The sequence below is a fragment of the Trichoplusia ni genome, chromosome 16 (genome assembly GCF_003590095.1).
Source record: "Trichoplusia ni isolate ovarian cell line Hi5 chromosome 16, tn1, whole genome shotgun sequence".
NCBI lineage: Eukaryota > Metazoa > Arthropoda > Insecta > Lepidoptera > Noctuidae > Trichoplusia > Trichoplusia ni.
In genome coordinates this window covers 8,561,362-8,573,739 of record NC_039493.1, presented here as the reverse complement: position 1 = coordinate 8,573,739, position 12,378 = coordinate 8,561,362, and the positions used below count along the sequence as shown (strand labels likewise).

At 36.9% G+C, this 12,378-nt stretch overlaps 1 protein-coding gene across 2 annotated transcripts; it reads right to left on the bottom strand.

Moving 5' to 3' along the window:
* Nucleotides 1-50: 50 nt before the first annotated feature.
* Nucleotides 51-11,504, bottom strand: LOC113501665 (voltage-dependent calcium channel subunit alpha-2/delta-4). Of its 2 annotated transcripts, none has more exons than XM_026882846.1 (19): nt 10,765-11,504; nt 10,142-10,223; nt 9,660-9,770; nt 7,959-8,235; nt 6,991-7,514; nt 6,465-6,684; nt 5,831-5,967; nt 5,472-5,510; nt 5,244-5,390; nt 4,835-4,909; nt 4,265-4,446; nt 3,785-3,988; nt 3,392-3,549; nt 3,013-3,283; nt 2,550-2,856; nt 2,119-2,352; nt 1,610-1,727; nt 593-1,026; nt 51-211 (listed from the first exon to the last, which is right to left on the bottom strand). In XM_026882846.1, the coding sequence occupies exons 1-19, from the start codon at nt 10,839-10,841 to the stop codon at nt 110-112; spliced, it is 3,699 nt and encodes a 1,232-aa protein (XP_026738647.1). In that variant the 5' UTR covers nt 10,842-11,504; the 3' UTR covers nt 51-109. The 2 variants fall into 2 exon arrangements, with proteins under 2 accessions (XP_026738647.1, XP_026738649.1); XM_026882848.1 differs by having other exon boundaries at nt 593-990.
* Nucleotides 11,505-12,378: the final 874 nt, after the last annotated feature.

Below are 12,378 nucleotides of genomic sequence, written 5' to 3'. Positions count from 1 at the left end.
ACGAAACCAATAATCAACCTATCAGATAAGGGTGTGAATAACACTCAACATTCAGGTGCAACAAGTTTTATTGCCAAAGTAACAAATGTACAAATATATCTGTTTAGCGTCAGGAGACAAGTCTGGTGAGGACCATGAGCGCGGCCAGCAACAGGACGGCCAGGTCGAGGCGGGCGATGCTGCCAATACCACACGCTGTTATATTGCGCTCCTGAGAGAAGGAAAACAGAAATTCAATTAGACGATGAATATTGCCGTAGTTGTAAACTTCAGGGTGATTCAAGCAAAAAATACATGGAGCATCTGGGAACACTTGTGGATCGGATTCTAAATGTGACATAGCATTTGGTTTAAAAAAAAATGGAAGTAGACTGTACCATTGCTTTCTAAGTCAGCTATAACCCTAGCTTGGTTTTCGATTTATCGTCTAGCTGCTGCCATCATCGTATCAAGTCAGCGTTTCAGGAGCAGAGCTTAACTTCCACACCATAAAATAAAACCTTTTTGAAACAGTTCATGTTAAAATTAATTGGAGTACCTAATAATATTATTTCGATCGACAGATTAACAAAACCAATAGTTATCTACATACCCCATCATGGTAGGTATAGCAGCCTTCAAGTCTTCTTCTGTGCAAGGCGCCCAAGTCTAGCTTATGACACGGCTCGCGGTTGGTCCTGGACATTAAAGTCGGCTGCGGCTTCGTGTCCGGCGGCACCGTGCAGTTGCTATCAAAGTCATTGTACTTCTCCACGACGACGAGCAGCAAGTTTGTCTTGGGGATGTAGGCAGCCCAGTAAGGAGGCCAACACTCCCCTGCCTCATCCTTCTGAACGGTAGGTGAAGTTCCCGCCGTATTCAAGAAATACGTTTGATTCAGTATGTAAAGAGTGATGCTATGATCGCAGGAGAACGGGCTCTCGTCCTTATTCTCTTTATCCGATGCTGTTTTGTTTTCCGGTAAAGGCGGCGGAGTCGTCGTTGGCGCTTCTGTATAGCCTTGGTTGATTAGTTCCTCGATATAGTCTGCGAGCGAGACGACCATGCGGTTACATTAAGCAGAAGAATTAGAGGCTTACAATAGTAACAAGCTGCGTTACCATGCAGCTAAGATATCAATGTGCGTTTTTATTAATTTGCAGGATATTTTTCGCAGAAAGACTAGAAGTTCTCGTATTAGATAGATTTCATGATTAATTGTTAAAGATTTACTGTAAGCCGCTCTAAAATTAAGACGCTTTTAAGTAAGTTAATTTTCCGGCCATTTATTTATCTAAGTACTATGCGTTACTACATAGCAAGATAAGCGATATTATTTGACTAACCTGATCTGTTTTAAATGATTATAACAACAAAAGCTTTGTTACTGCCATAATTGATAACCATTATCTTTAAAATTATAAAACTTGGCAACGGACTGGCTTGTATACATCAATGTCTAATTATTTAAAAATATTAAAAACATTTCTTGTTAACCTGCCTAATTTTTTTAATCATAGATACTTAAACCACTTTTGGCATCATTTGTGCGTGTAGGGATTTGACTTTATATCTGATGTATTTTGAAGCTGCTTATCTACAGAATCCATGTCTCATTATTATATCTCACCATGACTGGACTCGACGGCGGCTCCGTACACACTGTCGTTCTGGTTGTAAATGTTAGTCACCATGAAGAAGGCCTCAGTCAATAACCACTGGATAAAGTTGAATGCTAAATTGAAAGGCTAAAAAAGTAAAACAAAAGAACACGTTAAAATTGCCAGTATAGAAGTGAGACAAATCAAAGAAGACTGCGTTGACTCGCTATAAAGATATGTACAGGATGTCCGAAGAAGTAAGGACGAGCAGTCGAGCGGCCCAGTAACAGAAGGCACTTTGGGATAGCTGAATCCCCACCATGCGTGTTCCTCGATTTTTAGTAGTTTTCGAGTTGTGAAACTATTTTATAGTTTTCTACCTCTAAGCTGCATAACGAGGCAACTGCTCATCCGCACTTCTCCAGATACCCTGGTTAAGGTACTTATTTATTAGGTAGGTATTTATAAGGAATTGAAGGGTGTTTTGCGACAACTTTCCATAAGTATTCATGTATTATATTTATTATCACTGACTAACCGTCCGAAGCGTCCACGAATCACTTTTCTTGATCAGCACAGATAGTGGGCAAAGAGCTTGATAATTAAACACTTCAACGTGATCGTAAATCCCCAAGTCCAAAAATGATTGGAGCACGTATTTCTGCTCTGTTCCAAAGAACTGGCCCACTAGTGCTTTTTCCTTGGCTAACACGATGTACCCTGAACTGTCTATCACGTAACAATCGTACTTATCCGAATCACATGTTGGGTCCTGAAACATGAAGAACAAGTGTGATGAACAAGTTTAGCATGGAAATATGTATTTAAGTACAAACTTTACATAGGATCAAAGTACTCGTCAAAGCAAACAAACTCAGGCCAATTGGAAACCGGATCTCATCATATTTAACTTGCAACTTTTTATTACATACAAAACGCTATAAGAGCAACTAGCGAAACATAACTTACATTAGAACCATCCAGGGTAATGTTCGTAATATGTAAAAATCTTTCGTAAAACTTCAAGTAGGAGAACTGGAATCCCACAACAGAGGCAGGTGTCTCTGACTTGTAATCTTTATAGAAAATGGCGTAGCTGGTGGTGAGTGTTATGTCTCCATCCTCATTGATAACGCTTGGTGGGTTCTGGATGATGTCGTCCAGAATGGGCAGAGGAGTAGCCACCACCAGCGACTCCTTGTTAATCATGTGCTGTAACACTGCTGCTTTGTACCAAGTCTCTTCTATAGTATTGCGGTGCATGTCTCCAAAAACGCTACGAAAAGATACGTATTATGTAACAGATGCAAGGAATATAATATATTACCACATCCTTCAACATATGAATACTTTATAACGAAACATGGAATTCCTTATATTTATTTTTTATTATTTCTAAACATGTATACCGAACCTTATTACAAGTACTTACTCTCCATCATATTCCTTTCTTCTAAAGCCGTGGTCATCAACTTTTTCGTTCTTATCCGTGTCAAAAATGTAATGCCACCTCGTCAAACCACTTGACGTGGCAATGAAACGCACGCTGACATTGTACTTCCTTGCTAAATCCCATTCCTCTTCAGAAGCAACCCAGTCTTCGAAGTATGGTGCAGATAGTTTCGCATCAAATACCAATTGTTTAACCAGCTCTTCGCCGCAATAGTAATCGTCTTTTCCTAATGGAGTCATACCGCAGTGGGCTAAAAAACAAATAAATGAGAATGGGAGTACGAAAACTCCAAAAATCCAGAAAATTAAAAGTTTGTCGAATGTTGTTGTTTGAATGTCCATTTATTCTCCTCACTTACTGTCAAGGCTGAATTTCTCCGTGTTATTCCCATCTCCTGTATACTGCTGCTTAGTTATGTTAATTTCATTTTTGGATAGCCCCACCAAAAACTTCCAAACTTCCACCTCCGAGTTTTCGGATTCGTGTCCTTCCAAATAATGGTATTTGCAATATACCCTGGAACCAACCAATGCAAAAGTTATCGACTTTTTGTAACCTTACTCAAAAATATTCATACATATCTCATTTCAGTCGGGATATCTTCAAAGGGCACAGAGATTTTGAAATAAATTTAAAATGTGATGCTACAGACTACGAATCTTCGATCTATAAGAAAACATGCAAGAACGGTCAAAATTAGATGAAGTCCCAGTATTTACTATGGATGAAAAAATAATTATTCATTACTTACCAATCAGGATGTACTCTGTAGCTGTATCTGAAGTAATCAGTAACGTTAAGTCCAGTCAGTTCCTTTCCTTGCTTCGCCTCCAAAGGATTTTCTTTTAGCTCCAGTTCAGTGTCACCGTAACCTTTTGGCAATGATATTCCCATGGAGAACGGGGTACCCTCCAGTTTGTTGAAGAAATAGTCGTGGCTTACTCGAGCTATCCTCCTGAAAATAAATTATGTTACAGTGAGTACAAATATGACGTCACTAGGGACCATTATTCGTTTTGTATTTTATTGCGTACTAGTATATGGCCTTTCAAGTGCGTATGGTGTTACTTTTTCTACATTTACATTTAGTAACATTGACTAGGTACTTATATATCAGTTTAATTAATAATTGGTTTCATTTTTAAACTTTCTTTAGACTTAGAATTACCTGAAAAAATATGGCTGGTATCATCGAACATGTAATTTTGATAATCAATATGAAATATCTCACCTCATATTGTCGTAATGGTAGAGCACTTTAACGTCCTTCATGTGTCCGTCCACGCCGTCCACGAGGTTCTTCCGCAGCAGCTTGATCTGGTCTCCGAGTTCGCGCGTGCCTTTACCGTCATCGACTTGTTCCACTTCTGCAAAGTCTACGCTGTTGTAGTTCTTTTGTAGGACGCCATTGATCTAAAGAGAAATAAAAAAGTTTTGTTTAGTAATGGGGACAGTTCTAAAATTGCAATCTTATCTACTAAATCAAATAAAATTATCGTGTCTCGGTGTCCGTAATTGAACTCCTCCGCAACGGCTTGACCCATTCTCATGCAAATTTATGTGCATATTGGGTAGGTCTGAGAATCGGACAACATTTTTCCTTTTTTCATATGTCATAACCACGTCTGCTGGTCAGATAGTAAGTTCTATTTTTTTTTTCTTGAGCACTCATATGTAAATAATTGTGACAAAACTCTCATGTTTGTGGTTGATATTACTCATCAATGTCTTGCCGGTTTTTTTACTGTATCAAAACCGATCAACGTAGGATAGCTACCTTTTAGAAACTGATAATACTCACAGTAGTAGTCAGTAAAGGATGTAACAGCAAGAAACCGTTGTTGCTCACGATGAACGAGTAGCCGTTGACACCGAGCTGAAATTTCATACGAAATATGTAAATTAATGTTTTGCTTCTCAAACAAATGCCAGTTTAAAATGTATGATATTCATTTATAAATTAGATGGCACTTAGATAAGTTTGTTTGGTTGTTACGTCTTGGTACCACTTGAATAAATTTACTTGAATCAAACTCAAACTATGCTAAGTTACCGCCTCTTTACCATAAATACATGATTGAAGAATTCTGATAAAGACTAACATCTTTAGCTTGTTCACTTTTATTTATGACTATCCATTGATTGTATATGAAATGGCTTTTTAATTAAAACATGTGAAGAATATGCTTGGAAACTGTTTCAAATCATACCTGATTTGGCTGTGCAAGTTTGGCGATGCTATCAATTGGTACGTCTGTACCCGCTACACCAAGAAGTAAGGCGTCATTGTTCTCCTCATTGTACTTGTAGTCAAATGCTGGGATAGCCACCGACGTCACCAGCTTGTCTTCATCAGGCTAAAACATTAGTCATTCAATATTATTTACCAGACACTAGGTTTTGATTCATATGTCATTCTATAAAAATAACGATCATACCTTATTAACGTCTCCGCTAACTCCCCATTTTGTGGTACGCTGTAATTTGATTTCAATAATATAATATACCTATACACAAAAAAGACATTCAATATAGCCAGAGAATGAATATAAGAAAAACTTTGCTCTAAACAATGCTAGTTGTAAAATTAATATTCTTGTTATGTGTCGGTATATCCGCGATCTCCGCAAGAAGGATAAATTTATTCAGATGTCAAATGACTGTACTTGGTTCAACAAAATTTTAAAAACCATTATACCGCGTGTCACTAAAGTTTGAGAGGCAATTACTTCTATGTAGTTTTGTTCAGCATTCAGGGACCATATTCGATATATTGATGTGAAAATAATGTGATTACCGTTTGATCAATATTTGCATGAGTCCAGGTCGGTGGAGGTTCCTCGTTCTCGAGGATCATGGGCCGAGCGATGACGTTAATGTACTTCAGTACTTGCTGCTGAACCTCCTCTACAGAATGTATGTGGACGAAGTAACCTGAGATATAAAAAATGAGATGATTGAATAGAGTGCCTACTACAATCGCCTCTTAAATTTTAATGAAAAGAGCTGCTTCTATACGCTGCTTAGCACTGTCTCGCTTCCAATACTGCAGTTGTACTTTAGAGGTGGTTAAGAAACAAAGCACTTCAATTATTACCCTTAAATAACTCTCCACTTTATAATGCTTTCAACTGAGCTTCCATTTAACTTTCGTTCTCATCAGCGTTACATTACAAACGAAAATACCTGCACTTGAATAATTTACATGGAAATAACTGTGACTCACAAAATGCAGAATATTTATAATCGTCATTTTCATATAGCCAATGGGTTACGAGAAGTAATCATACTTAGATTTCCTCGCATAACCCAATAAAAAAACTGACGGTGTATTATGTATTTTATACACCAATGGAGTCTAGTTGTACATTGAACTTCGTAATATTTACGAGCTCCGAGCGAAAGCGCGCGAAAATATTGGAGTCACTCACCTCTGTTCAGACACGCCATCCACTGGATTTCTCGAACGTTTGTTACCTCCTTTCCTATGAGGTACGTAAAGACTCTGACTGGTATATACGTCTTCCCGTCGACGACCTCCCTGTTGTACTCTTCGAAGACTTCTGTCAGGTTCCCAGGGACGTAGTCCGTGATCACCATCACTAACTGGTTGCAACCCTGCGTACTGTTCACATTGCATCCTGCTCTCCTCTAAAAACAAAATATTAACTGTTAAAATAGAAGGAGTTGTTTCGAAGTCGCAAAGTTTCCCGAAATGCTAATTGGGAGAAGTTCACAATAATCCTTTAGAATAATAAATAGAATCAGTTTTCAAGTATTCAAACCCCTAGGCATTTGGTCGAAAAGCAGATTAACGAGATAATATTATCATAATAATATCGAAATAACCGCATTAGCATTTACGTCCAAACTTGTTTTGAGCGATAAAGTTGTTATGACGTGGTTAAACTTTCCTGACTAAAACCGACCAAACCGTAATATAAACATCTCACTTACCTGCTTGAGTGTTGTAAAAGCTTTGATATACGCCGTCGTTAAGTTAGCGTAACCCTCTAGAGGCACTTTATGAGTTTTTCCTTTGTCTGTCGGCTCGAGGGTGTCACTGAGAGTCTTTAAGTTCTCAGGTGTAGCTTGAACCAAGTCCACGAAACAGGCCACAACAAACTCAGTCTTATTCTTAAAAGTATAAACGTTGACGTAATCGTTGTTTGATAATGTGTCTAAAATAGATCCCAACGTTCTTCTTGCGACGTAGTTCTTGAAGCCAGTCATTGAACCGGATACGTCGAATAGAATAATCATTTCCTTGGAGCAAGTGGCGGCTTCAATGTACCACGACTTTACTCGGCAGTCGTATGTGTCCACCTCCTTAAAGTTCCACGGCATTCCGGGGTAAAACCTCAGTATGCCGTGTGAACTACCGAAGTACTGCCACGACAAAGATGGATCGGAGTTATAGTTTTTTAAAAAGATATCATTTAAACCCTTTGACCATAATATAGCATTTTGGGCATTCTTTTCTGTAAAAATACAAAAAAAATAAAGGTCATAAAAACCTCTAAAATTCACTTTCACACATTTTCTTTCCTTCACTCGAAAACTTCAAGTAAGTATACGAAAAAAAAACCTTAATTCAAAAGTTTTCTCGTTAAACATTCGTCTCAAAGCAACTTTTAAAACTTTTGGACACCTAATCAAAGTAAGTTAATTTCTTCATAGAAATAGAGCTCAAAGTAAAATAAAGTCATCTAAATGAGCTTTATTTTCGTCCTCTCTACTAAGAAAACTACCTTAGTGCCTTAACATACTATATCAAGATAAAATAGACGTTTGTTTCGTCTGAACACTAATGCTACATTATATTACGATCTTCTTTCGACAGTAGAGGGGAGATAGCGACTGTCCTTTTATAAAAAAAAATTAAATCATCCAATTTCGCCTTCAGCAAAAACAACAAAACATACCTTCATCAAAAATATTAGTTGGAACGTGAACACAACTCGTGTTTGTATTAACATTTATGTTGTAGAAGTGCGAGTCCTTTTCCAGAGACACGTTCATATAGTGTGTGTTGTTCACTACGTATCTCGGCAGTGCGTCCTCGTCTAGGGAGCCAGGATCCTCAGATTCATCTTCATAGAAAAACTTGGAATATTTCGCCGAACAATATTCGTATGGATAAGACTTATTGTACGTGTAGTTGAATGTCCTCGCTAATTCTTCGGCTGTTGCGTGAATACACTGTGAATAACATTGGTATTATAGACATAAATTATAACTAAGCATGATTATTTTTAATTTATTTTTCATCTAGAAGTGTTTCCGTGAACCTCGAAAATGTTATTAAACATGATTTTTGTATTTGCGTTGCAGTAACACGTTTTCAATTTTCAAATAATGCATTTTCTTTTTAAAGTAACGTCTACACATACAAAGATAATCCGATGACGACTTTGTGAAGTATGAACTAATTTTATTTTTGAGCCGGTCTGTTGATTCTCAGTGAATCGTGTATTTGATTTTAAAACAACACTTAATTTAACTGAAACTCTAAACACGTTTTATATGTCTTATATTGATTTTAAAACCAAAGAAAATAAGGAATGGATAAGTATGATCACAAGCGCTTTTCGTTATAACACTAAATTAATCTATGGATACAAAACAAAACACTTATCGCTTTTTTGATGCTTCACGAAACTTCACGAACTACTTATTTAAGTTAACTAGACACCATTAGCACATTATACAAATTATGGGAATTCAAAACAAGTATTCAAAGACGAAAAATTGTTAATTATTACGACGATACCACTATACCCAATCTTTGTAATTAACATCTACGTACTTTTTTGATAAAAGATGCCGTCATTATTATTCAAGTATTTTCCTGGAAAATTACATAATGGAAAAATGGAATAGGATTTGTTACCGCGGAAACTTAATTTGCGGCCTCTAACACAAAGAGAAAAGTTCAGGCTTATCTGTTAACAAGGTCGAGATAAAATACTAAATGATAAATAAAAATGAGCTAGATTTATACGAATGTTCAATTATTTGACTTTCCGTTGAATAATGTTATACACTTATACAGAAGCAGAAATAGGTTATCACACTGAATTCAATGGCATGTATTAGTATTTTAAAATAAAAAGAGGAGTAATTTGTCAAACAATATAAAGATTAATAAAATAAATGAACCTCGATATCCTGACTTATACGATTTTATAATTGTTCACTCAGTATCATGATCTGGGTGTCTGGGTATCTTATTGTATGTGACTTGAATGTTTGCGAAATCCCCCGTGGCACAAGAATTAAATGGGGAATGCGGGAATGGTTTTTAAACAATAAGAAAAAATACTTATATATAAAAGTGCCACTTTGATAACATCTACGTGATGTTCTGCCATATTAAAAAAATGGTTTTATTGCGAGTAAAAAAGTACCTCATACACAGTATGTAATTTCAATTAACGTGATAACCTAGTCTCCACCCTGTATACCATTGAGTTCAATATGAAATTCCTTTAAAGCTTAATGATGACGCATTCCATCGTGCATTCATAACTCAGTAATTAAACTGTCGGAAAGGCACGGAAATGTATAGGACGGGGTATATGATGGGCCATTATGTACTTCAAGAAGTTACGACCATGGCTTACCTTGACAGCATTGATTTTTCGTGTAAGCATACTGCTCACAGAACGCAGTGAAGAATCCAATATTTGCTTACCATCTTTCTTTCTTACGCTCGCGTTCATTTGTTTGTATTTCTGTAAAATTTAATATCGCGAAACAAAATTAGATCGCACGTGTTTTCATTCATGAAATGTTTTGTAATTTAAACTTGAGAAATATATTTATTTTTATGATTTATGTGATTTAATGGATTGTCAACGTACATTCATCGGCATCGGTAACAAATGTAACAATCTTTAAGAAAAATTTAATTTTCAAGTTCCATCTTTTAAAGATTAATTTTTTCATTGAATTCAAAAAAGTTGCTGTCGTCGAAAATTACAAATGAAACTTCATTCAACACATAAAAATCATTTCAATTTTAATAAAAGGCAAAGTATCACTAGTTCAGTGTAGCATTTCCTAATATTTCAATATAATTTTGTAGCAAAATATAAATACTCACGATTCTTATTTGGTCTGATTTGGTAAGAGCTTCGTTCATCTTCCATAGTTCATCACCTAACGCTCTCGCCCATACTTTAACTCTACAATATAAAAAAAAGTCAACAGTTGGTATCTACTTAACTGAAATATTTTAAAAGCCTAACGCCCAGACCGTTTATTCACGACCCTGTGAATCATAAAACTCTGGGAATAATTGTTATAAATATAGGTTTGTGTATAGCCCAGCAGTTAAATGACTTTTGTACATAAATAGGATATAGTTTGGTTACGTCTGCTCGTTTTGTTGGCATGCCCGACACGCGGCTAGTTTGTATCGCGATGCGCTATCAGTAAAGTAAGTTTGTAACGCGCTCCACTCGCCGCGTACCGCTCATGTAAACTTTTTACGTTTGTGTTTTGTCTCTCTCAGGGACCGTCAGATGAACAATAGCATCATATCCCCTTCATAAACTTTCTGCATAAATTAATACGAGAGACTATTCAAAACATGCTTCTATGACGGTACTGCGGCTCAGTTTCAAACTAAATAAATTATTCAGACTGTATCAAGTTAGCGCTTTGTAAACTTCATAACTCAATAAAAGTTTGCATTAGATAACATGAATGATAAATAGTTCTTACGTGTCAGCCTTCCAGGCTAGGATAGGTTCCGGTACAAACAGTAATGCACAGACAAACGCGAACTTGTAATTTTGCATATCGCTGGCGGTGAGTCACGCGCGCTTACACCAAGTATGTATTGCGTTACTCAGGTATTTGTCGTAAATAACGTGAATATTACAGGATAAGGCACATCGTTACTGTGTTTTGTTACTCAAGTAAGGCTTTTAGGATACATCACAAAAATATATCACTATAAACTACTAACAGCTCTACACTATGACAGATAAAGAACAACGAATTATAAAGGTAACAGAAAGCTTTCCCGGTGCGAGATAACGAACAAGGCCACTACGATTCCGAAGCACAGTAAACATTCAGTCACTAAATACTTTCACGTTAACGAGGTTATTAATAGTTTACTCAGAGTTGCGACTAGAGTTTTAACGTCGTCCTTTTGCGCGGGCTGATCACAACACGGGTTACATGGTCAGTGGGAATAGCGCGGGATCGCGGTGAGCTGCGTGCGGCCCAGCTCGGCGGCACAGCTCTCGGGCAGCGGCGCGGCGGCGCGGGGAGCGAGCGGCGGCGGCGCGGTGCGGGCGTGTGGCGCGCCCGACGCACGTGCTGCGTCTATTCTGGGCGGGCGACGGCGAACGCTTCGGGCGGCATCGAGCGGACCCGATCTAGGTCGGCCCGTGTCTGTCCACACACTGCTACCAGCGCGCATCGCAGCGTATCGCCCGCTACTACTTATAAATATATCTATTATATACAACTCTCTGTCTATACGAGCTTTTTGTCTCCATCGGCAGGGACGGGATTTACGAGTATATTTTAATTGCTTTTTTGGTAATTAAAGAGCGTTGAATGATTGCCAAAAAACATTAGGTGATATTATCTTGTTCAGAAACTGTAATTTCTTTGTTATATAGTTAATGGTAATAAAGTACTAGTTTTTAAATCACTAAAGCATTTTTTATGCATTTCTAATAGTCATATTTCGTAGGTACACATTTTCTATATTTACTATTAACATGTAAAGTTTTTGAGAAGTCAAATAACCGATTTCGGCGTAACAAAATAAAGTTACTAAAGGGCCACGAATAATTATGTTTACGTACATGAAGACTAAAATATTGAAAGTTGTAAGCTTGGTGTTTAGCTTTCCGTTGTGTTCTGAAAATAAAAGTTATATTTTTTCAACTTTTCAAAAGTAATTAAAGTATTGTCTCAATAACAACCATTTTAATCTAATTTCAGTGCTGCTTTAGTTCTTAAAATGTAGACCATTCAATAATTATGTCGATAAACCAAAAAAATATTATGCATTCATATTTAATTTTTCTTTTTAAGATAGTCTTCTACATTTATATGAATGATATGCATGTAAGTGTTTCATTCATTTAAAGATAATAAAATGAAATATGCATAAAGACTTTACTTATTTTTAACTTTATAATCAAACTAGGTAAATTATTACAGCAGGTCTATCATAAATATTTTTTTAGGCGTAGCGACATTGTCTACGAGCGGCGTAGCGTAGCCCCGTAGCGCTACTGGTTGGACCCTAAAAAGGTTGAGAATGAATGTATACTTTCTATGTTTGTCTTCGTTAATTGACTTGAACGTTAA